The sequence below is a fragment of the Gastrolobium bilobum genome, unplaced genomic scaffold (assembly GCF_033153095.1).
Source record: "Gastrolobium bilobum isolate Gb01-03AN ecotype WA unplaced genomic scaffold, APGP_CSIRO_Gbil_v1 utg1162, whole genome shotgun sequence".
In the NCBI taxonomy this organism is placed as follows: domain Eukaryota; kingdom Viridiplantae; phylum Streptophyta; class Magnoliopsida; order Fabales; family Fabaceae; genus Gastrolobium; species Gastrolobium bilobum.
In genome coordinates, this window is record NW_026898943.1 from 292,205 (window position 1) to 315,904 (window position 23,700).

At 33.8% G+C, this 23,700-nt stretch overlaps 2 protein-coding genes across 4 annotated transcripts; both read left to right on the forward strand.

Annotated features, from left to right (window-relative positions):
- The first annotated feature begins 5,515 nt into the window (after window positions 1-5,515).
- LOC133285661 (adenylyl-sulfate kinase 3-like) lies at window positions 5,516-10,735 on the forward strand. Of its 3 annotated transcripts, none has more exons than XM_061482921.1 (7): window positions 5,516-5,861; window positions 6,705-6,845; window positions 9,342-9,491; window positions 9,603-9,721; window positions 9,864-9,951; window positions 10,163-10,209; window positions 10,450-10,735. In XM_061482921.1, the coding sequence occupies exons 1-7, from the start codon at window positions 5,594-5,596 to the stop codon at window positions 10,546-10,548; spliced, it is 912 nt and encodes a 303-aa protein (XP_061338905.1). In that variant the 5' UTR covers window positions 5,516-5,593; the 3' UTR covers window positions 10,549-10,735. The 3 variants fall into 3 exon arrangements, with proteins under 3 accessions (XP_061338905.1, XP_061338906.1, XP_061338907.1); XM_061482922.1 differs by having other exon boundaries at window positions 9,867-9,951; XM_061482923.1 differs by lacking the exon at window positions 6,705-6,845.
- Window positions 10,736-13,544: 2,809 nt separating this feature from the next.
- On the forward strand, window positions 13,545-18,830 carry LOC133285651 (peptidyl-prolyl cis-trans isomerase CYP65). Its single transcript, XM_061482902.1, has 11 exons — window positions 13,545-13,841; window positions 13,926-13,988; window positions 14,126-14,229; window positions 15,981-16,072; window positions 16,157-16,246; window positions 16,343-16,418; window positions 16,542-16,915; window positions 17,071-17,327; window positions 17,442-17,730; window positions 18,211-18,315; window positions 18,422-18,830. The coding sequence occupies exons 1-11, from the start codon at window positions 13,714-13,716 to the stop codon at window positions 18,626-18,628; spliced, it is 1,785 nt and encodes a 594-aa protein (XP_061338886.1). The 5' UTR covers window positions 13,545-13,713; the 3' UTR covers window positions 18,629-18,830.
- Window positions 18,831-23,700: the final 4,870 nt, after the last annotated feature.

Below are 23,700 nucleotides of genomic sequence, written 5' to 3' on the forward strand. Positions count from 1 at the left end.
CTGTGAGCAGCACTTGAGGAGGATTTGCAGGAGGTCGAATATACTGATGTGGCCTTCGAAAAGATTGTTGAGTAACTGGAAAATAGTGTGGAGCTTCAGGTGAGGATGATTCAGTGCAAAATTTTCATCAAACCTGTACCAACAGCTTTGAACACTATGTCCAAATTTGTAGCAAAGCTGACATTGCAGGTTGTTGCGTCCTCTACCCCTGCTATTTCTGTTGTTACGAACAAATGACCTTCCTCTTCCTCTACTGAAACCCCTTTGGCTTTGAAATTTTTGATCGTGATTCTGCTGGATAACACCAAATGGAGTTCTGCCAGGTACAGATTCGTCCTTCTGATCAGCAGAAGTTGTTTGCACAATATTCACAGACATTGATTCAGCAAGGAGTGTTTCATTCTGCTTTGTTAGCATCTGTTCATAGGACATCAGTTCAACTCGCAAATCATTTATCGAGTAAGGATTCTCACGAGCTTTTACAGATGTGACAAAAGGATTAAACTCTGCAGGAAGTCCAGCCAAGATTATTTTAGTTTGTTCTTCAAAGGATACAGAACTCTTGATAGCTTTCAGTTCATCACACAGTGATTTGAAACGTCTGAGATACTCAGCAGCTGATCTTCCACCTTTCTTCATGGTTCGAAGAGCAGATCTAAGTTGATGAGCTTTAGATCTCATCATTCCTTGGAAGAACTTGTGGATCTGGTCCCATGCTTCGTATGCATGACTGACTCCTAAGATCTCGTTCAGTATATCTTCGGAGATCGTTGACAAAATCCATGAAATGAGCATCTGATCCTAACGGATCCAGTCAGTCTATGCAGGGTTGATTGCTTCATTTTCTCGATCTTGTTCTGACTCGTACTGTAGAGGAACTTTAGGGTTGACAAGAAATTTGTGGAGTTGGTGAGAAGTGATGACAGGTTCTACAACCTGATTCCACAGAAGAAATTTGCTCTCAGTTAGCTTGACTGAGATCGTGTGGTTGAACAGTGACGGAGACAATGAAGAGCGAGCTTCTCCTGTTGCGTTTATGGTGGAAGACAGTGACAGAGATGGCGATGCGGAAGCCATGGTGAACACGTTCGTATCAGGCCCTCAGGAAGAGAGATCTGATACCATCAAAAGAAATGAAGAAAGAGATGAACGAGAGAAAAGACATTCAGAGAATGCTGAAGAGGGAGAAAGCTAAAGTATTTCATATATTTTCTTAATGAATCAGGAACTGTACACGTTGCGCTTTATAGAGATACATTGATGACACGTTGTTGGTAGTAATTTTTCAAAAGAAAGAGTTATCGTTCTCAGGGAATGGCTTGTTTAGTTTTCTTTTTTTAATTCCTATTTCTAATTTCTTGAATTTAAGTAATCAATCTTTTAAAACTAAGAAAAGACTAAATGAAGCAAGGTATTTATCAGACTTGTATTAAACAAAATTAACAGAAATATCTAATCACAAATTCAGTAATGATAAGGTACTGGAATTCTTGAATCATGGATTTTTCAAAGAAATACGCATTCCTACGTTTTACAACTGCTATGGCACTTTAATCTCAGAATTTGAACTACTATGGCTATTTTACCTGAAACTTCTCAGTTCCAGATTTTAATCTTTAGAAGGATCTTTTCCCAAAGTCTTCTAAATCTTCAAAAATTATATCAAATATCTCCTTGGGTTATCCCTAACCTCAAGGGTTCAATTAGCAAAAGAACATAACCTGATTTCCCAATCACAATTATGCAAAAAATATTCCAAGATCTATTCCCATGGTTTTCTTGAACTTTAAATCAGAATTTTGCTAATCCAATGAAACTAAAGCACACATTACAATATTCAGAAAAATAAAGAATCACCCAATCATCTTGAATCCCATAAAAAGAATTTAGAAGATCATGCTGTCAATGAATGAAACTAAAAATTATGAGCTTGAAAATAACATGCATTACCAACTTAGAAAGAAAACAGTTTAGGAACAAACCAGTATTCCAGAATTACAATGGTCAGAAAAATAGAAAAACTTAGACTAGGGAAATGTAGACGTAGAGCTTGCATGTAGCTGAGTATTGGATCCCTCCAAGAACGGAGTTACACGCTTGCTCTTGATGTTGGAACTTTGAAGAACAGAACGAACACTTAAGAAAAATTCAAGAATCTAAGAGCGAAGTCTGAAAACGAAAAATAAACGAAAAGTTCTCTCTCTATGACCCTAATGACTCAGACTCCTATTTAACTAAAAACTAAAGAGCTGCCTCAAAATGCATTGTTGTCCATCCATGCCTATTCTCATCCCACGATCCAGATTTGTTCTTTGTTTTTATCACCTTGGTCACGTGCTTCTTTTTTAACATATGCAAGCATTGGGTAATGAAATTTATTAGTAAAATTACATTCACTTCCTTTCTTTTACCTTTTTTCAAATTGGGCCATATTGTTTTTCTTTTTGGCTGAAATACCTGCATATCACACTTCATCTAGCCCAAATAAATCAGAATTTAACCCATTAAAATATACATGATTCAAAGCTAACACACGTCACTGATTCTGTTTGAACAGAATCAATTCCACACTAACTAATCCTTACTTGAGCTATTACAAAAGTGTCCTCAGCTGACATTACAAATATACCTTAAGTGATATTTTACTCTATTAATTTTAAAATAGTACGAATTATTCGCTTTATCATAATTGATTTTTCAGTCAAATCAATCTCTTTAGCACTGTTTTTCATCGTTCATAATATACGTGTCGGACAACTGTGAAAGAAAACAACAAACAATGTCGGGGTTTGCAAGCTGCAAAAGAAAAATGATTTATATATTTTTCGAAAGGGAAAATCAATTGTCATGTTACTGTAAACATGTTTTTTTTGCTGCTCTCCCATCGAAAGCAGCGTTTTCTGTTTTCTTTATTTTTTTTATTTTTCTCTTGCGTGGGACCCATATCTCACTCTATCAGCAGGAAAAAAAGTAATTGGTCCTGTTACTTGATACAAATAAAATCCTTTTCGAAATCTCATCTCTGCACGTACGTGTAAAACGGTAATTCAAGGAGTTTATTAATTAGTTTTAAAAAACATTAGACTCTTTTTTAAAATTATAAATTTCATATTAAATGTTTAAAAAATTACGTACTTAAAATAAAAGTTATAAATTCATAAAAATTGCATACTTCTATTATTTCATTTATAAATATTGTTTCCAGTTTCTAATTTTTTAAAATAATACAATATTATGTTTTTAAAAATATCAAAGTAGATTCCTAAATTAAGCATATAAAAAAATAAAATTAACTGAAATTATATAATAAAAAATAACATGTGCGTAAACACTTGTATTTGATAATTACTCTAAAAAAAATTGCCCGTTTCACAATCGCGAGAACAGAAAGCAGGCGGCGGAAAAAAGATAAAGCAAGCACGGAGTGAGTGATTGTGGTTTACAACAAACTTTCCACTTAAATCATAATTATTGATTCAACTCAACAACTCATGCTATGTGTCTCACTCAATCTCATCACTTTATCATTTCTTAAAGGAAGTACATAGCCATGCCGCATCTACATCTAAATTAAAATGACAAACCGCAATATCTCTAGAATATATGTTTGGTAGATGAAAAAAAAAATTTATTAGAAAAATATAATTACTGGAGAAATAGTAAAATAGTAACTTTGATAGAAAAATTTAAAAAAAATTATTTGGTTAACCAAAATATTACTGAAAATTTTTATATAAATTTGCAAAGTCTATGTTTGATTGAATGTAAAATAATGATGAGAAAATAAGTTAAATTGACGAAAATACCCAATTATAAATTTTTTGTGGAAGTGAAGTCACTCACTATGAAGGTCAATTTGATCCATAACTTTTTCTTCATTTTTCCACTTTCTCATCTATCTCAAAATATCATATCTCAAATGATTTTTTGAAATACTAAAAATCAACACAAAATAAAATCTATACCAAACCCGTCCTTAAAGTTTTATCACAAATCGCAGCACTTTGTCTAATCGGTAATAAAGAAGTTTAATCGGGTACACGTGGCCGTATATCACGAATTGCTTTTTAGTGTGACACAACGCTGGACCGCAAATTTGAACATTATTATTAGAGAAAAGTTCAAAAATTCTCGTATAGTATTTTCTTTTTTTTTGGTAATACGTGTAGTATGCTTTTAAATTACTTATCTCTTTATACTTTTTTTTAATTATTTAATTTTCTGTGATTTTTTTATTTATACTTCTCTTAACACTATTAAAAAATTAACTAAGTATGCAGGTTCTATTCTTCTTAAAAGAAAAATATAAAATGAAAAAAAAATAAGACAAAAAAATTATGAAAAATTAGAATACTTAATAGATGACTAAAATAAACAAATAGTAAAAAAAATAAATCAAATGTTTTTAAATTAAAAAAGAAAATAGAATAAGAAAAAAATAGGAGAAAAAGAAACTATGAATTTTCAATATATTTGCTTTTATTTTTTTTTCTATTTATTTTTTTGTCCGTGGTCTATTAGTTCTTTCTATTTAGATATGTTTGATCTTTTTTATATTTCTATTTCATTCTCCCTCTTTTTTTAAAAAATCTTCATTAGATGAGTGGATGTGACACAAGACTAAAAAAAATCAAGAAAAAAAATAAAATAAAATAGACGAATGACAAAAAGAATAATTAAAAAAATAAAACAAAATATACTAGAAACATTTATTTTTTATCTTAAATTTTTCTTTTAATTTTGTGTCTTTGGTATATTATTTTTTAATTTTAGTCTTTTCTATTACTGTTGTGATTTTTAATATATTTGATTTTATTTTTTTGAGAATAAATCACTGATATCTTCTACGATAGACAATTCTATTCAGGGTAGGTTCATAATTAAAGTTTTAAATCCTTTCCAAAGATTGTACTGTGAAGGATCGAACACACGCTTTCATCCTTACCTGATCAGTTTTAATGCGTCAATTAATCTATCATCATTTGATTTTTCTATTTTTTTTCTTATTCTATATTCTTTTTTTATATATTTATTTTTTTATTTCGACAAATTTGATTTTTTAATATTTTTTAATTTTCTATTAAGTGTTCTAAATTTTTATAATATTTGATCTTATTTTTTTTAATCACTTTATTTTTTTATTCTAAAAATAGTAGAATAAATATACTTAATTAATCTTCTAACAAAAAAGAAGAAGAAAAACTACAAGAAATTACAATGATTAAAAAAAGTACAGTCATGTAAGTGATTGAAAGCAACAGCATGTGGATTTTTTTGTTGTTGAACTTTTCCCTGAATAAGAAGATCCCATTGTGATTTCTGACGTGGCGGCACGCATTACTTTTGCAGATCCCATTCACGGTTCAAATGAACATTTGTCATTTCTCACCTTTGCGTGGACACGTAGCTTTATAGTCCATGGCAGCTCATACAATGATACAAATAATCATGATATGCAAGATTAGGTGAAACTGGAAACCGTTACGGAGCCTGTGCCCTTTGGAGCATTGTACCACACCTCCTTCTCCCATTCTCTTTCAAACACTAATCATAATATTGATTTAACCAACTAATTCCTCTTCGTCTGGCGGAGATGAGCACCACCGTGCAAGCACTGCGTGCATCGTGTAGTTGTGGATTGTTCCTGAACGTCGAATGTAGACATTCGGCGCCAGAGAAGTTAGGGTTTGTGAAGTTCTGCGGGATCAATGCCGTTGGATTAGGCCGAAGTTGTAAGAGCTTGTTGAAGCCGATTATGGCGAAGGAGGACCGTGGCGCCTCTCCTACCGATGACGCTAGTCCTATATGTCAGGGGCTTTCTGTGAATAAGCCTTTTACTGATTATTGTGCTGCATTTTCCGGTACTTTCTTTTCGTTGCTCTTTGTTTATATCATGAGTATTTTCCATTGTTTGATTTTTACAAATGCTTAGAGTTAGACACTTTTCGACTAGCTTTTATCAATCATTACTATACTGAAGATTAGTGTAGGGTCGAATGAGATCGTTCACGACCTTGGACTTGTCTGTTTTGAAACCTTTGAAGACTGTGTAGTAATTTGTAGCTTCGTGTCCGTTTCCATCTATGCTCTTTCAATCAGAAATTCTTCAATAAAGTCCTGTTCAACCACTCAATGATAAGTGACATGGCTGATATGACAGAGTTAAATGATCTGATGTACCATGTATGAAAATATTTTTACAACAGTCGTGTCTAAGATTCTCACGTGCTAAACAATCAACTTTGAACCGCCACATCTATTCACCAATGCCTTTATTGCTATAAAATCTTTAGTGATCTATTGATCAGGAAGACCCGATTTTGCTGTCCAAGGTAATTTTCCAAATAAACGTAATTAAATTAGTAGTAAAAAGAGTGGTAAGCCTGTACAATCTTTTTTTTTTTTTTTTTTTCTTGTTTATCTTTTAAGTTTTAAGGCTTGAATGATCTGATTCTTCTGGAAGTTATATAAAGCAGAGAATTTCTTTTTTTATGGAAAACCTTTTGAACTGAAACTGGAAATCTAATGGACTTCACTGAATTACTGTTTAAGCGTTCATATATGCTGCTTACAGGCCCTTAACAACTTTTGTTTTTCAAGAAAAAAAAAAAACAGTTAATGTCTAGCTTCTAATTCTAAGCGATGCGATTACAATTTTAAAAAAATGATAATTCAAATCTTTAACCCTGTTATTATCTAGCTAGGCAAAAATATCTGCGAGGTGTCAAATATTGGGAAATCGACGAACATTTTGTGGCATGAATGTCCAATCCAGAAACTTGATAGACAGCAACTACTTCAGCAAAAAGGTTGTGTCATTTGGTTAACTGGTCTCAGTGGTTCAGGTTTGTGAAATTCAGTTAATTTTTAGATACTCACTTTTTCTAAATGTTCGCTGTAGTTCATTGATATCAAGCTGAAATACCCAATTATGTTCAATAATCCATTTATCAGTCTTAAATACCTCCAGGATTCCAATGGTGATTTGATTTTTCCGTAGTCATGCATTATAAGCAGAGCAGAAATAGTGAGCATTCATTTTGGTATATGCTCCTTTTTCATAATGTCTCATATTGTTGTATAACTAAACAGTTAAAATACTGCATCGTCTTGTTTGCTATGTATCATTCTCTGCTACGTTTCTTCCCTATGTACCCGTCTCAGCTTCTTTGCTCTGACCTATGCAACCACAGTTGATAAGTTTTTGCCTGATATGATCATATGATGAACACACTAATTACCCTGCAACTGAGCTATTATGTGACAGAACTAGCGCAGACTTTTCAAATTTTTGTTTATATCTGACATTGAATAGTTGATATATGCATGTGAAAGAGGATAAAATACATAAATGGTCAAGACTATATATTGATCCAGAAGAAGCACGTTAGAACAGAACACATATTTCTATCATTATTCCATCAGGTGGTTTGATCATCTCTCTTATAGTTAGATTATCTATTTGCACTAAAAAGTCCTTAGTTATAATGTTGCACTAATTTTTGCTTGTCTTCCTTTGAACCGAGATCTATACTTTTGTTATTCACTCTCAGCTTTTAGGATATGACTTTGAGATAATTTTAGTTGCACTTATTCATGTGAAATCAAAACTGAATGTTAAGAGTGTTAGTGTTAATAGTGTAGAAGTCTCACATTGAGTGTGTCTCTTAGTATTCTTCAATTGGTTCGCTATATAATAGCACCAATGTTGTGTAGTTTAATACAACAAGGATTACTATCATTTCCTCTTGTATCTATGATATTCAACATGGTATCAGAGCCCAACAAAAGGAATCTTAATCCGTTTAACTTAGTTCTATTTTCCATAATTTCAATATGGTTATAGAGAGATAACACCCTCCTTGAGGGATTCCCGTTGCTATTTCTTTTTCGGGTTTTTCTTAGTATGCTCTGTGACTGCAGCTTAGACTGATCTGTCACATCAGAAAAGAATGATCCTTGGGAAGTTGTTGGGTTGACCACCGTTGTCGTTGACCGCGTCATCCGCTGTTGACAGCCGTCCCCAGCGACTTTTTCGGCGATCCACTACCGTCTCCGACGACTTTTTCGACGACCCACCGCCGTCTCCGGCGACTTTTTCGATTCCGCGAAGCTTTGTTTTTCTTTAATCTTCTTTCTTCCCAAGATGGAGTATTTATACTATTCATCATCCATCTTAAGGGGGAGCACTGTCCATGTTGCTGATGGTCATTCCAGCACAATTGTCTTTGCCGATGATAATTTCGGCACTGTTTAGAAGTTCCTCTTGAGGGGGAGCACTGTCCATGTTGCTGATGGTCATTCCAGCACAATTGTCTTTGCCGATGATAATTCCGGCACTGTTTAGAAGTTCCTCTTGAGGGGGAGCACTGTTCATGTTGCTGATGGTCATTCCAGCACAATTGTCTTTGCCGATGATAATTCCGGCACTGTTTAGAAGTTCCTCTTGATGGGGAGCACTGTCCATGTTGCTGATGGTCATTCCAGCAAAACTGTCTTTGCCGATGATAATTCCGGCACTGTTTAGAAGTTCCTCTTGAGGGGGAGCACTGTCCATGTTGCTGATGGTCATTCCAGCACAACTGTCTTTGCCGATGATAATTCTGGCACTGTTTAGAAGTTCCTCTTGAGGGGGAGCACCGTCCATGTTGCTGATGGTCATTCCAGCACAATTGTCTTTGCCGATGATTATTTCGGCATCTTCCATGTTGATGTTCATTTCGACGCCATTTTTAGCACATTGTTGATTTTTGGTTTCTCATTTAGGAGATTTATTTTGATGTTATGTTACTTGGTCTTTCTTGTAATAAGCTTGTAGCATAGTCAAGGGGAAACCACGGTTGCTCACAAACTGTTAAATGAAATGTCTGAGAAGGATCTTGATGCTGATGTCCTGGTCAGCTCAGTTGTCTTTGTCGATGATAATTCCGGCACCATCCATGCTCTGATGTCCATTCCAGCACTATCTCTTTATCAGCTCTTCACACTGATGGTCATTCCAGTTGATTTGTTGTACTTAGTCATTTCATTTCGTTGATGTAGCATTGTTGTTTTTGGTTCCTAATGGGAGTATTATTTATGTATCAAGCTTGTAGCATATTAACTATATGCTACAGCTTGAGGGGGAGTGTTAAGAGTGTTAGTGTTAATAGTGTAGAAGTCTCACATTGAGTGTGTCTCTTAGTATTCTTCAATTGGTTCGCTATATAATAGCACCAATGTTGTGTAGTTTAATACAACAAGGATTACTATCATTTCCTCTTGTATCTATGATATTCAACACTGAACTTCTTGCTCTCTCTCTCTGTCTCATTAATTACAGTATTAGACATTGATTTCAGGAAAGAGCACTCTGGCATGTGCTTTGAGTCGAAGCTTGCACCGCAGAGGAAAGCTAACTTACATCCTTGATGGTGACAATATTCGGCATGGTCTAAACCGTGATCTTAGTTTTAAAGCAGAAGATCGTTCAGAGAACATACGAAGGATTGGTGAGTTACTACATATATACATATCAATATACAAAAGTTATTCGCTCAATCTTCCAAGTTTTTTGCTATATTATTTGTTAATAGCCAAACATCATGACTAATAATTTTCAGGTGAAGTAGCAAAACTCTTGGCAGATGCAGGTGTTATTTGCATCACTAGTTTAATATCACCCTACCGTAAGGATAGGGATGCTTGCCGAGCTCTGCTGCCAGAAGGAGATTTTATCGAGGTACATTCTTATTTTGGTAAACCAAATTATGCAATTGGTTTGGCATCTTCTAAGTGCTAATAATAGGGAATTCTAAGATAATTGAAGACAAGATTTCTTCATTGTCAATGCAATGTTTACAACCCTCAACCAACACGTGTAGCAGGTTTTCATAGACGTGCCACTAGACTTATGTGAAGCAAGGGACCCAAAGGGACTCTACAAGCTTGCTCGAGCCGGAAAGATCAAAGGTATCTTATTTGTTTTTATTGCATTACTGCTTTGTATCTAATAGGTGTCTTCTTGGTATTATGTGCAACAACTTAACAGTTATGTTTGTGTTGGAGTTGTTATTTAAGTACTTTAGCTTCAGCAGTTTAGCTATATAAATTATGCTTATTTCTCACTAACTGCTGGTCGAATCGTGCATCAGTGTTAAATTATCTATTTGGAAATCTGCAGGTTTCACAGGCGTAGATGATCCATATGAACCACCATGTAGTTGTGAGGTGCGTATTTATTGTGTTGTACAAATGCTAGTGTTGTTTTAGAGGAACATAGAACAAATATATACCATACTGGGCTTACGATGAGAATATTTTAGTTTTAGTTCTCTTTGCCCTGGATTCAACTTTGAAGGGAAAAATTGACCTTATAAACAAGATGTCAGAGTAATCCAGCCTCTGCTTTTCCTTTGAAACTTTTCCGAACTTTCGTTAATTTGACTTTACTTTCTCATCCTCTTGCAGATAGTATTACAGCAAAAAGTAAGTGATTGTATGTCTCCAAGTGACACCGCAGAAATAGTGATATCCTACTTGGAGAAGAATGGATACCTGCGGGCCTGACCTTGCTTGAACGGGTCCTTGCTTTCTTGTTTGTTGTTGGTATATTGTATATAACAGTCTGAGGCACATAAAGAACTGCTGCTTCCAGCAGCGAGGAAATCATTGTATCCTATGCATCTGCTTCAATCTAGTAGCAAGGCATATAAAAAATTGCTCGTTACAGCCACACTGTATTTACGACTTAATTATATGGGTTCCTCATTTCTGCTGTCACTGCTGATGAAAAAACTTGCAGCAAATATATTTACATAAGACACGGAGCCGGATCCTGAAATTAAAAAAAATAAATAAAAATCTTAGATACGAATCCGGATCCTGATGAAAGTAAATGGTGCTGCAAATTTTCTGATCTGCAGCAACACGAGAGCTATTAAAGCTTAATTATATAGATGGAAATAAGTGAGGTGGTACCATGAGGAAGGAGTTGGTTTTGATTGGTATTATGGTATAGGAAAGAGGAAGTAATAAATTTAGTATATATGATCGGTATCTTTTAGCAAAAAGATGTTTGTAGTACAATATGTAGTGTCTGTGAAGATTTGTTTGCTATCCTACGTGACATCTTCCTGCTGCGAAAGCCGTAATCCGCAACTAGTAACTGTTAATACTAGGTCTGGGAGTCCTTATCCTCAACATTCTGCTTGCTTACTTAAGGTTAAGGCCCTTGGTGAAAGGGATATAGAGTTTTCAGATAGTATTAGATGATCTGTAAATGATTATCCAAAGCCAACAAATGTTAGCGGGCTTAAAAAAAATCAAGCAACTGTCTGTTCTATTATATCGAGACCACATCCTTACTTTATCCTGAAATAAAAGAAATTGGTGTTGGCAAATTGTTTACCAAGTTATATCATATATGGTAATGCTAACCAGTCGCCGTCCTCATTTTGTTTTCACGATCCCATCTTTCATCTTTGACGTCTCGCATTACATCTTTCGAATTTTTATGGAGCTCAAACGTATGCTCCATTAGCATTACAGCCCATGTTCAAGCAAAAGCGCTGAAGAAAAAAAACTACTAACTTTAATATTATAATTATATATTATTCTTTGTACATAATTATAAATTATTAAAAAATATAAATTATATATTTTACAAAGACAAATCATTTTCCCATAAATAAAAAAGGTTCGCTTTTTTCACAATTAATGTAAATAATTTATCTATATTGAACCTAAAACGATGTTATTTTAAGATAGAAATCAAGATATTTTTGTAATTATAATTTATTTCAGGGTTATAATAGTCTTTCTAATTATAATTTTTTAATTTTTCAACTCAAATCGACATCGTTTTGAGAACAAACATAAATAACTTATCTATATTTACTTTAGAAACATTAAAACCAAATAAAAATCAGTAAAACTTGGGAAAAGTGTAACATAGTCTTAAACATCAATTTTTAAAGAAATGGGTTTTATTATGTTGGCCATTTTATTAAAAGTGCTGCTAAGTCGCCTCCCACGAGCGCATTTTCAAGTATCACCGTCACACTTATAATTATGTATTTGAAATGGTGTATAATTATAATATTAAAATTATTTTTTTTCTATCTACTTGTAAACTTTTCAGCCTAATTGTCGTAGTCCTATTGGTCCATCTAGGGACTACCGTAACTTTGTAGATTTTTCTCTCCGGAGACATTCTAGACGTTAAAAAAAGAAAAAGAAAAAAAGTTGACTAAGATACATTTTGAGTGCTCAACAAATATTATGGGATCCAATTTAATTTCTTAAAAAAAAAAACAGATTCCTGATCTTCTAAAATTTAAAATAGACTCATTTTAGTCATTTTCGAAGAATTTACGAGGGTCTTCTTTTAATTTTAGAGGAATCATAATTTTAAATAATTGAGTTTATTTTAAATTTTATAGGGACCAGAAGTTGATTTTTTTTTTAAGAATTAAAATAGGTCCATAATTGTTTACCAAAAAAAAAAAATAGGTCTATAATTTTTGTTGAGGGCTCAAAAATTACTTTATATATAAAAAAAAAGTAGGCGAGGTCATGGTGTAAGACCCATCGGCTAAATCCCCTAAGGGCAACTTCTGCAGAAGTCTTTTTTTTCTCTTTCAAATATTAGGGTCACACTAGCCTTCTGCAGAGGCCTTCCAAAATCTTTAGCTCTGATACCACTGTTAAGAATGGTATGGGGGAGCCCAAAATCCATTGCAAGGGATACATCCATGGGTCCAGCGATAAACCATAATAAGTGGGCCGACACCACATCTCAACCCAAAACTTTAAGGCTGTAGGTTTATGGGTCTTTCACACTTATATGGTCATCACTTGGTCTATGTCTAGTCTATGTGGTACTTCTTTACAACTCATACTTATTATTTCCAACAAAGATATCAATCTAAATAAAGTGATAATGTATAATTAGATGATAATATAGTAAGTATAATATTTATATAAAAACAAGAAATTAAGTTCAATTGTGATTCGTAATATTGATATAATTTATTTTAATTATCATTCAATAATGCTTACATTATTAAGAGTTAGGCCTTCAAATAATTATCATAATTAAATTCTTTTAAAAATATAATAACACATGATTAGATAATTGTGGTGCAAATATTTTAAAATTAATATTTATCATTATTAGCGTATTGACTAGCTTTATGTGCTTATGAAATAAAATATAAATGATAATAATAGATATTTGAAGTAGATTATAATTATAAAACAAAGCTTAAAAAATATTTAAAGTCAAATATAATTAGAGAATAAAAAAATTTATAATTAAATTTAGCTTTAAATTCAATGGAAATTATTATATTTATCACCATTTTAGACTTAACATTTTTGTTGCCTTTTTAATTATGGTTAGATTAATTTAAAATCAACAATAATTAATTTATTTTGAATTCAAATAAAATGATGATAAGCATAAGCTTCTTCAAAATTAAATAAAAAATTGAAAATGCTTTTTTCTTAAAAAATAAAATAAAAAATCAAAGACCCAAAATAACCTGGCCCAGGAACGTCGCACGGCGGTGTTTTGTGAGTGGCGGAATCTGTGAAAGGCGGTTGTGCAGAGGCGAGAATAGCATAAACAAATTTGGAGTCGCTTGGTCTCTCTCAGAAGCACAATCTTATAGATTTGGTGTGTGGAGCTTAAAGAAAGCAACTAGGTGGTGATTAAGAAGAACCCTAACAATGGGGAAGAAGCAACACAGCAAGGATAGGATGTTCATCACTAAAACTGAGTGGGCAACGGAATGGGGAGGAGCCAAATCCAAAGAAAATCGCACTCCTTTCAAACGTCTTCCTTTCTATTGCTGCGCGTATGTCCTTTCAATCCTAATAACTCACTCTTAGCTTTCTCCTTTCACTCTAATTTTCATTCTTTTTTTATTTTTTTGATTCAGGCTTACATTTACGCCGTTTGAGTTCCCGGTTTGCACAGCTGATGGCAGTGTTTTCGATGTTATGTCAGTATCTTTGTGATCCATTTAGTCACGGTTATAAGTTTTCTCATTTACTTTATATTTTGAAGTATTACCTTTTTTTTTTCTTTCCTCTTTTATTGCCAATTATTTGATAGATTGGCTTTTCAATTTGGCTGCAGGAACATAACCCCTTATATTATAAAATATGGTAAACATCCTGTCACTGGAGCTCCCCTTAAGCAGCAGGATCTCATTGCACTAAATTTCCACAAGAATTCAGAAGGTTTTACTTTTTTGCAATAAAATTGTTCTTTCAAGTTTGTTGCTTCATTTCATTGGGAAGTTTTATTGACAGTTGTAAATTAATCTTTGGATTGAGATTTAGTTGATTAGCTTCACTTCTAATTCTTGGTACGAGACTCTGCCGCCATGTGTAGTCTCCTCTAATTTAAATCCTTGCATGTCCCCGAATATAAATTTGATTAGTTGACATTGAATAATCATTGAGATTTTTCATTTACTTGATTGTACTATTGGAGAGGTGTCTGCCTTAAAATATGAATGAATTTTTTTCCTAATCATTTTGTTATTATTAGAAGCTTAAAAATTGTATCTGTATCTTGTAACATTGGCCAAAACGGTTCTGTCACCAGTAGTATCTCCTGTTCTGTTTGTGGATGAAGGAAAAATTTTGGTTGCATTGAAAAAACTGTTGCTTTTTTCAAATGTTTTACCCCGAATATTCTTAGGTCAAGTCTTGGTAATGACGTAGTTAGTTATTTAGTTTGGTAGGTTTTCATGAGGAGCTGATATAGGGGATACTTGATAAACTGGCTGCTCTGCATTTTAGGCTATTATTGCTTGTAAACAATGTAAATAAACCTAACTGTGTGATACTGTGAATTCAATAGGCTTACTTTTGAACTATTTCTTTCACTTTGTGGAGTTGATGTGCAAATGTAATTAAATGACATTGTCATGGAATGAAAGAACTCAGGGACCTTATTCTGTGTTACATGGAAGGTTTTTCTCATATTTTTGCATAGTTCTTTTGTGTGTGTGTGTGTGTTGAACTAATATCTAGGTAATCTTTCCCCTAATTTCTCTTCAGAATGATTTTCATTGCTTATACTGTTGTAACATTGATGAAGAGATATGAAATTTAATGCAGGAAGAGGGTAGTGAATGTTGCATTAGTTTGGGTATGCTACCTTATTTTTCATGAAAATAGTGTTTACACTAGTAACAGGCATGCACTCTAAAAGACCACATCAGATTTGCCAAATGCGGTAACACTTCTGGTTCCTAGGTTTTTGTGGAATAGAAAATGATGGTATTATCAGGAGAGAAACAGAGGATACCTTTTGCTAACATGTCACACCCTGAAACCCACCCAAAAAGAAAGGAAGAAAATTGAAGCCACTTTTCTATTACTAACTTCAATCGTAGCAGAGGATTATTTGTAGGTTTTGGACCCTTTCAGTTTTCCAAGCCTCAACATTTTGAATGGAGATATCTCTGCCTTTCAATTGGCATGGTGTCAAATGGAAATGCTATGGTGTGCTGTGCACCTGTTATTTTATGGTCACTTTATTGGTACCATAGCATTATTCACTAGCCTAGTTATTCTCGCATTGATTGTGACACAATGGAGTTTCAGAAGGTCAGAAGATTGAAATAAATATTTGTGAGGATTGTGCATTGTTGTACAGCTATGAAGATGTAGTTTATAACAAAAGTCTGGGATTTGTTTCAGGTCACACTTTCTACACAAGATATATATCATTAATGGAAATTAATTGAAAGTTCAAGCACACTTTTTTGTTCTCTGAAATTACGTAGATATTTTTCTTGTGGAGCCATGTCGTTGTTCAAATTCAAACCAATGTTCTCTTATGTTACATACAGTTTCTTCAATTGTTTGGGGAAGGGGTGGGGGTGGGTTTAGCATTTTTGGTTTTCCTGCATGTGTTTTCTATATATCCAGCGTACTAGCCATTTTGTATTGACTAACCTTTCTTTGATGTTCTGCAGGAGAATATCATTGTCCAGTGCTAAACAAAGTTTTCACTGAATTTACACATATTGTGGCTGTGAAGACCACAGGAAATGTGTTCTGCTATGAGGTTTGTTCCTGGATCCTTAGTGTTAATAATGCTAATTTACTTGTGTTGATGGTATTTATATTTATATATGTTATTGGAAAATAGGCCGTTAAAGAATTAAACATCAAGACGAAAAACTGGAAAGAGCTCCTCACTGATGAGGCATTCACCAAGGATGACCTTATAACAATTCAGGTAAGTTGGCTTTGAATGAGAACATTTTCTTCATTCCTTTATCTTTTATTGGCTTGCTTTATATCATGTTGACGTTTGTGCATGTACTCTTTGCAGAATCCTAATGCACTTGACAGCAAGGTTCTTTTGGATTTTGATCATGTTAAAAATAGTTTGAAAGTTGATGATGAAGGTATGCTACAGCCTGCAGCTCCTCCATCTTTTGTCAGCTATAAATCTCTTGTTGGTCTTGATGTTGCTGCTTTTGTTGTTGTTATTAGTATTAGTTATGACACATTCAGTTTTCTGTTCTCAGAACTACAGAGAATGGGTTCAGATCCAACCTATAACATAAACATGTCGGGAGATATCAAGCAAATGCTTCAGGAGCTTGGAACTGAGAAAGGAAAGGAAACTGCGATGCATGGGGGAGGTGGTGGCAAGGCACAAAAAGAAAGGGCTGCTGCACTTGCTGCCATCTTAGCTGCAAGGTCACTTGTTAAAGAAGATTCCAAATCAAATCAAAATGGAGAGGTCAAAGCTCCTCAGGCATTTAGTATTGTAGATGCTGCATCTGCTTCAGTACATGGGAGAAGTGCAGCCGCTGCTAAAGCCTCATCAGGTGATAAAACTGCTGCTAGAATAGCTATGCACGTAGCTGGTGACAGGGCGCCAGTGAATGCAAAGATGGTGAGTTTCCTAGTAGTAACCTCTTTTTAACCAAGTAATATATATTGGGAGCTCCCATGCATAATTAAATCATCCTTTCTATGTACTATATGAACAGAGGGCCATTAATCACTATTCTATGTATTATCAACTTCTAATGAAGTCCCCTATTTCAGGTGAAAAGCCGTTTTACTACTGGTGCTGCTTCCCGGTCTTTCACTTCAACATCATTTGATCCAGTTACAAAAAATGAATTTGAATATGTGAAAGTTGAGAAGAATCCAAAGAAGAAGGGATATGTACAACTGCGTACAACACACGGTGATCTGAACATTGAGCTGCATTGTGATATAACACCCAGGACATGTGAGAATTTTATCACGCTTTGTGAACGTGGATATTATAATGGGGTTTCTTTTCATAGAAACATTAGGTATATGATGACAACCTTTTGTGAAAATTGTGTATTTATACCAGGGAGAAAGTCTTTCACCCTGGAGTAAATTAAACCTCACATTTATGATGTCGTATTATCCATTTTATGCAGGAATTTTATGATTCAAGGCGGTGATCCGACTGGTACTGGTAAAGGAGGTGAATCAATATGGGGAAAGCCTTTCAAAGATGAACTTAACTCCAAATTAATTCACTCTGGAAGGGGTGTGGTTAGCATGGCAAACAGTGGCCCACACACTAATGGTTCCCAGTTTTTCATCCTGTACAAGTCTGCAAATCATTTAAACTTCAAACATACAGTTTTTGGAGGAGTTGTCGGTGGCTTGACTACACTAGCAGCAATGGAAAAGGTTCCAGTTGATGATGATGACCGACCTCTTGTGAGTCATTTATTCTTTTGACTGTTGATGCAATAGATTGTCTCCCCTTTTTTTAGCTTAATTCTTCTCAAATGCATAAAGATTCAACCTGGGTAATTACAAACATATGATCATTAAACATGGATCTGCTTTAGAAAAAGTAGATTCTTCTGCGTTATGCATATTTTGTTATCTTTTGCATAAATATGTTCTTTACCTTTGCATCTGTCGAGCTAGTTTGGGCTTTTAGTTTCATGCATAAATTTTCAATGTGGGTACTAATATCAATGTATAACTCATGCTTTTTGTGTCTCATTGTGCCTCAAGAGCTTGTTTGTTAAATGGAGGCAAGTTTTCACTGGTTTGAAGAGTTGATATATTAAATAACAATGCTTGCTGGGGCATTTGATGCCTTCTGATTGATCCATTATCCATTATCAAGCGTGCTATGCTGCTGCCACTTCAAACAATGCATTATGTTCTATATATTTTGTGTTGCAGGAAGAAATCAAGATAACAAGTGTCACGATTTTTGTCAATCCTTACACTGAACCAGATGAGGAAGAAGAGCAGGATAATGCCAAAGAGAAGAATGATGAAGATAATGTTTGTTCAATATTCTTTGAGATAACTCTTACTCTTTCTTTTTTCACTTATGTAAGGTTTTTTTTAACTAATTCTGTAGATTTTTGTTTTTTGGCTTACCTTTCAGGATAAGGTTGGCTCATGGTATAGCAATCCTGGCGCTGGAATTTCTGAATCTGGAGGTACGGGGGTTGGCGGTGGTGTTGGGAAGTACTTGAAAGCTAGGAATGCTCCAGCTGAATCTGATACTGTTCACACCGGTACTGCCGTTGTAGGAAAGAAAAGAAAAGTGGAAGTTGCCAGTAGTGAATTTAAAGATTTTTCTGCATGGTGACAATCCCAATTTCGTACCTTGTGAAAAAAAAAAGTGTAAACTTATCTTGTTGCAATTTTTTTGCATTGGGAACATTTCTCACGCCATTCAGGATTTGTACATTGAGTATTGGAATGGAAGAATAGAATCATTTTGTCTCAAGCATGTCTTCCCTCCCCTCTCTCTCCCTCTCTCTCTCTCTCTCAGGTTCCACTCATGTTTCGTTGCTGCCTTGTCAGAATTTCAGAATTTGCTTATGGATTTGATTGATGGACTGGCTTTCCAAATAGTATTAGAAATTTTACAACTTTATTCGATGGCAGAGATTTAAGTTTTCCCCTATGTAATTCTTTTAACCGCTCTGTTCCTCCCTTTCTGAGGCGTTTGTCAATCCGATCAACTTTTGCTTGCAGGGAATTTACTTATTCCTTCATGCTCAGTTGTCTGGCGTGAAGGCTAAAAATTCAGCTAAGGTTGTCCTTCACAAGAGTACTTCATGACAGCTAGCCTAGTGCTAGGGTTTTTGGTGTACTAAATGAGAACAGATTATAATGATTTTTTTTTTTTATATATTTACTTTTGCCATGACTCATGGCTACATCTGGCTTCATAGTATAGAACATGAAACTACTGCTAAAGTGAATAATGATTTTATGCACATGTTATGGAGAACAATCAAATGGATATTATGTTCCATGTTAGATTTATAGGAGATTTTCTCTACGCATCACATACGGCAAGGGTAACTTTTTTTTTTTTTTTTAAGCTAAAGTTAAAAAAGAGAGTTTAAAAAACAGTTAAAAATTGTTCCGTGATTATATAACATGTTCTGATAATTTTGAAGGAAGAAAAATAAAATAATTTAAGAAAAACTTTATTTTCACCTTTTGTGATTTAATGATATTTTACTTAATCCCTTGTAATTTCAAACTTATCATTTATACTCATTGTGATTAAATAAGTTTATCATTTAACTCCTTGTAATTTTAAACTTTTACTTACACCCATTGTGATAATAAAAATATATCATTTAGATCCTGATGATTTTGTTGTTGTTGTTGGATAGAACCCGATAGTCTTATAAATATAAAAATTCTTTATTTTTTCTAACTTTTATTTTATATAATTCTAATATTATCAAATAATCTTTTAATAAAATTAATTATTAACGATTAAATTAAAAAAATTAAAGTCATTTATTTTAAAAATTTAAGATGATTTTTTTAATTAGCCAAAAATATATATTTAAAATTAAGAATATTATTCAAGATAAATTAAAGATGTATTAGTTAAATAAATTATTTATTTATTTGATTACTAAAAAAATTATTTATTTTAATTTTTTAAAAATATTATGACAATATAAAATAAGTAAATAAATAATGATATTTGACTTTTATATTATTTTACAATAAAAATAAATGCGCATCATCTAATGAATTTAATTCAAATAAAATAAATAAATAATTTATTTTTATGATTACCAAAAAAATATATTTATTTTTAGAGTTCACTTTTTCTGCAGTTACTGCAGATACAGTAAACCCAATACGACATTGTTTTGGGGCGGAAATCATGGTGTTTTTATAATTTTAATTGATTTCAGGGTTATTATAGTCTTTATAATTATAATTTTTTAATATTTCAATCCCAAAACGAAGTCGTTTTAGAAGTAAATACAGATAACTTATCTGCAGTAAATGCAGAAATATTTTTCTATTTTTTTATCATGAATTGAACACTATATGATACATTTATAATCCTTTGACACCAAATTCTGAGTGTTGATTTATGCCAATCTGATGGTTATAATTTATTGGGTCAAACTTATTAATTATTTAGTTATTCTCAATAAATTATAACCGTCGATTGGCGGAAGTCAACCGTAGAATTTGGTGTCAAACTTCTAAGTTTGATATTTGAAATCGGTATCAAAGGATCTTATCAATGTATATATATAGAGAGAGAGTTTAATATTTCTCATGTTATAGGAGATAATTTTATCTTCTACACACACATAAAAGTGTGTGGGGTCATGTGAAGAAACGAGAGAGACAAAAAATATGGGCTTCACATACTTTTATGTGTATGTAGGAGATAAAATTATCTCCTACAAAATGAGAAACATAATCCCATATATATAATTAAGACCGTAAGGGTGCGTATATGTGATACAAGTGATTAAATGTTGTAATTACAATGGGTCTAAACAATGTAACCACAAAGCGTCAAAATAAAGTTATCTCAATAATTTATTCTTAAAATGAATTATTAGGGTAAAGTTAAAATTTATAAATACAAGTTTAGAATAAAGGCAAAATTGTAAAATAAATATGAGGAGTAAAAAAAATTGCATACATCTTTAAAAAAACACTATTCTTCGGAACTTTTAGTTTTTAATTTTTTTTATTATAAAAAAGCTCTTTTTATAATAAGAACTTTTATAAAAATATATTTAATTAAACTTATGCTAAGAAGAAGAGAAATTAAAAATAAAACAAGCCAGGCACTAATAATCAAAGCAACTATGGCTTGAAATTCGAAAAAGGTGTTTATTAGATAATTATAAATAATATAAATTACTTAAATATAAGTTGAATTAGTTGATAATGCTCTAGATATACATTAGATATTAAACATCAAACCTCTGAGTAAAACAACATATGCATTAGATATTAAACAGTAAATAAAATAGATAATCAAACTTTAATTTTTCTTGGTTCATCTGGTCCTTAGTGTTTGAGCGTCGCAATCAAAAGGATACCTCACCCGTAATCTCACTTGAAGGAATATCAAATATCAACCCTCTTAAAAGCATTTGCAGCATAAATAAAAAATATATATTCTTTCTGGAAAAAATGGATTATAACTTGAAGAATTAATGAGATAAAGAGATATTGATTATTAATAGCTCGAAACTTGATTTGAATAGAAGAGATAGAGAGAAATCGATAATGAAGAGTTCAAAACTTGATTTCAGTGAAAGAAGGATTAATTCAAACTTCACTTATATTCACAACCCAAGTGATAAAACAGTTATTACCAGTGTTTTGAAAAAGGTATTCTATGAAAACTAGCTATTACTAGTTGTTAGAAAGTTTTGAATATTGAGAATAATTGATTACTGCATGAGATAATTGATTATTCGTCTTCTCTAAATTTCTGACAACAAATTAGTCAATTATTATTTTATTTTTTTGAAAGATAAAGGAAATGAAAAACACAGCAAAAAGGCTTAAGTACAGAACCTAGCCCAGCGAACACCTACAGTGTCGCTGTATAAACTTTGAAGACAGCCAGGAGGAGGGTCATCAAAGACTTGCACATCCCATGGAAAGCTATACGCATGTGAAGCTAAGAAATCAGCTACTTTGTTTCCTTCACGATGGACATGAGAAATCTGGACCTGCCAGCATCTTTGCAACATTCCTCTAATACGTTGCACCAAGCTCGACGAAGGGTGATCCTGACGACACCCATTAGAAATAATCTGTTGGGCTGAGAGGGAATCTCCTTCCAGCCACACTTTTCTAAATCCTTTTTCCCAAGCTAAACGCAAACCTTCCAAACAAGCCCATAATTCTGCATGCAAAACAGTACCTGGCCCCAAACTCTTGCAGAAACCGATAATCCAAGCTCCGGACGGGTCACGAATAACACCACCACATCCTGATCTGTTCCCATTACCAGCTCTAGCCCCATCAACATTAAGTTTAACCCATCCTAACGGAGGACAAGACCAAGCTATCATCTTCTCTACACTTTTTCTCGGTTGAAGACCTGCTGCATGGAGAGTGGTAGCTGTATGCTTGACACAATTGCTATACCCCAAGGCTGAGTGGGCAATTGTGTAAGCATTATTGATTTTTCCTTCAAAAACCCAAGTGTTTCTGCTCCTCCAAATGCTCCACGCTAATATCCCAAAAGTCAAAGGCCAATCATCGTCCATTGCCAAGCTTCTACAATTTTTTAAGTTAGAGAAGATCCAGTCATGCAGATTAAGCGAGAAGAATACCTGCCAACTGGTTTGATGAACCACCAACCTCCAAACCTCTTTTGACTGAGGGCAATCCCGGATAGCGTGGAGATTAGTTTCACAAGAGATATTACATCTAGGGCAAACACCCGAAGAGGTCATGTGACGTTGAAGCCTCCGACTATTAGTCAACAACTTTTCTCCAACCAACAACCAAAGGAACATACGTATTCGTTCTGGTCCCATCCACCTCCAGATATTGTCCCATTGATAAGCTAGAGCTGTAGCTGTGTTGTTATTTACCAAATCATAAGCTGACTTTAGAGTGAAAATCCCATCTGATGTCTTGCTCCAAATGATGTGGTCCTTACCATCTTGATCAGAGGGGGGAAGAAAATTCATGAGCCGCTGGATGATGCAAGCAGGAAACAGATGATGCAAAGAATCCCATTTCCAATAACCCGACACATCCACATAGTCTGTCACATAATGCAATCGATCAGCATCAGAAACATGAGATTGAGCATAGGTAATCAGAGGGCCACATTCAGGAAGCCAGTTATCAAACCAAAACATAGTGGATCTACCATCACCAATTAAGACTCGACTGTGGTCTAAGATAATGTCCCAATGACGCTTGATTCCCTTCCACAACCGAGAACTGTTGTTTGGCGCATTAATATGGGGCGTCATACCTTCCTCAACTTTATACTTTGCACGAAGAACCCTGGACCATAAAGTATCAGGATAAGTGAGAAGATTAAATCCAACCTTAATGATAAAAGCCGAATTCATCTTTCTCATATTACGCAATCCCAGCCCACCATGACTTTTATCCAAGCAAACTTGATTCCAATCAACAAGATGAGGATGCCTGGTCGTGGAAGAAGAACCCCAAACAAAGCTTCGGATCTTCGCATCAATCTCATCACAAGTGGAATGAGGAAATATACTAACCTGCATCGGGTAGGATGGAATAGCAGTCAACACTGCTTTGGATAATGTTACTCGACCAGCAAGGGACAAACTGGCATGACTCCAAGTACTCATTTTAGAATGAAGGCGATCCAACACATAGGAAAATGATGATCTGCCCACCCTCTTGTGATGTAGGGGG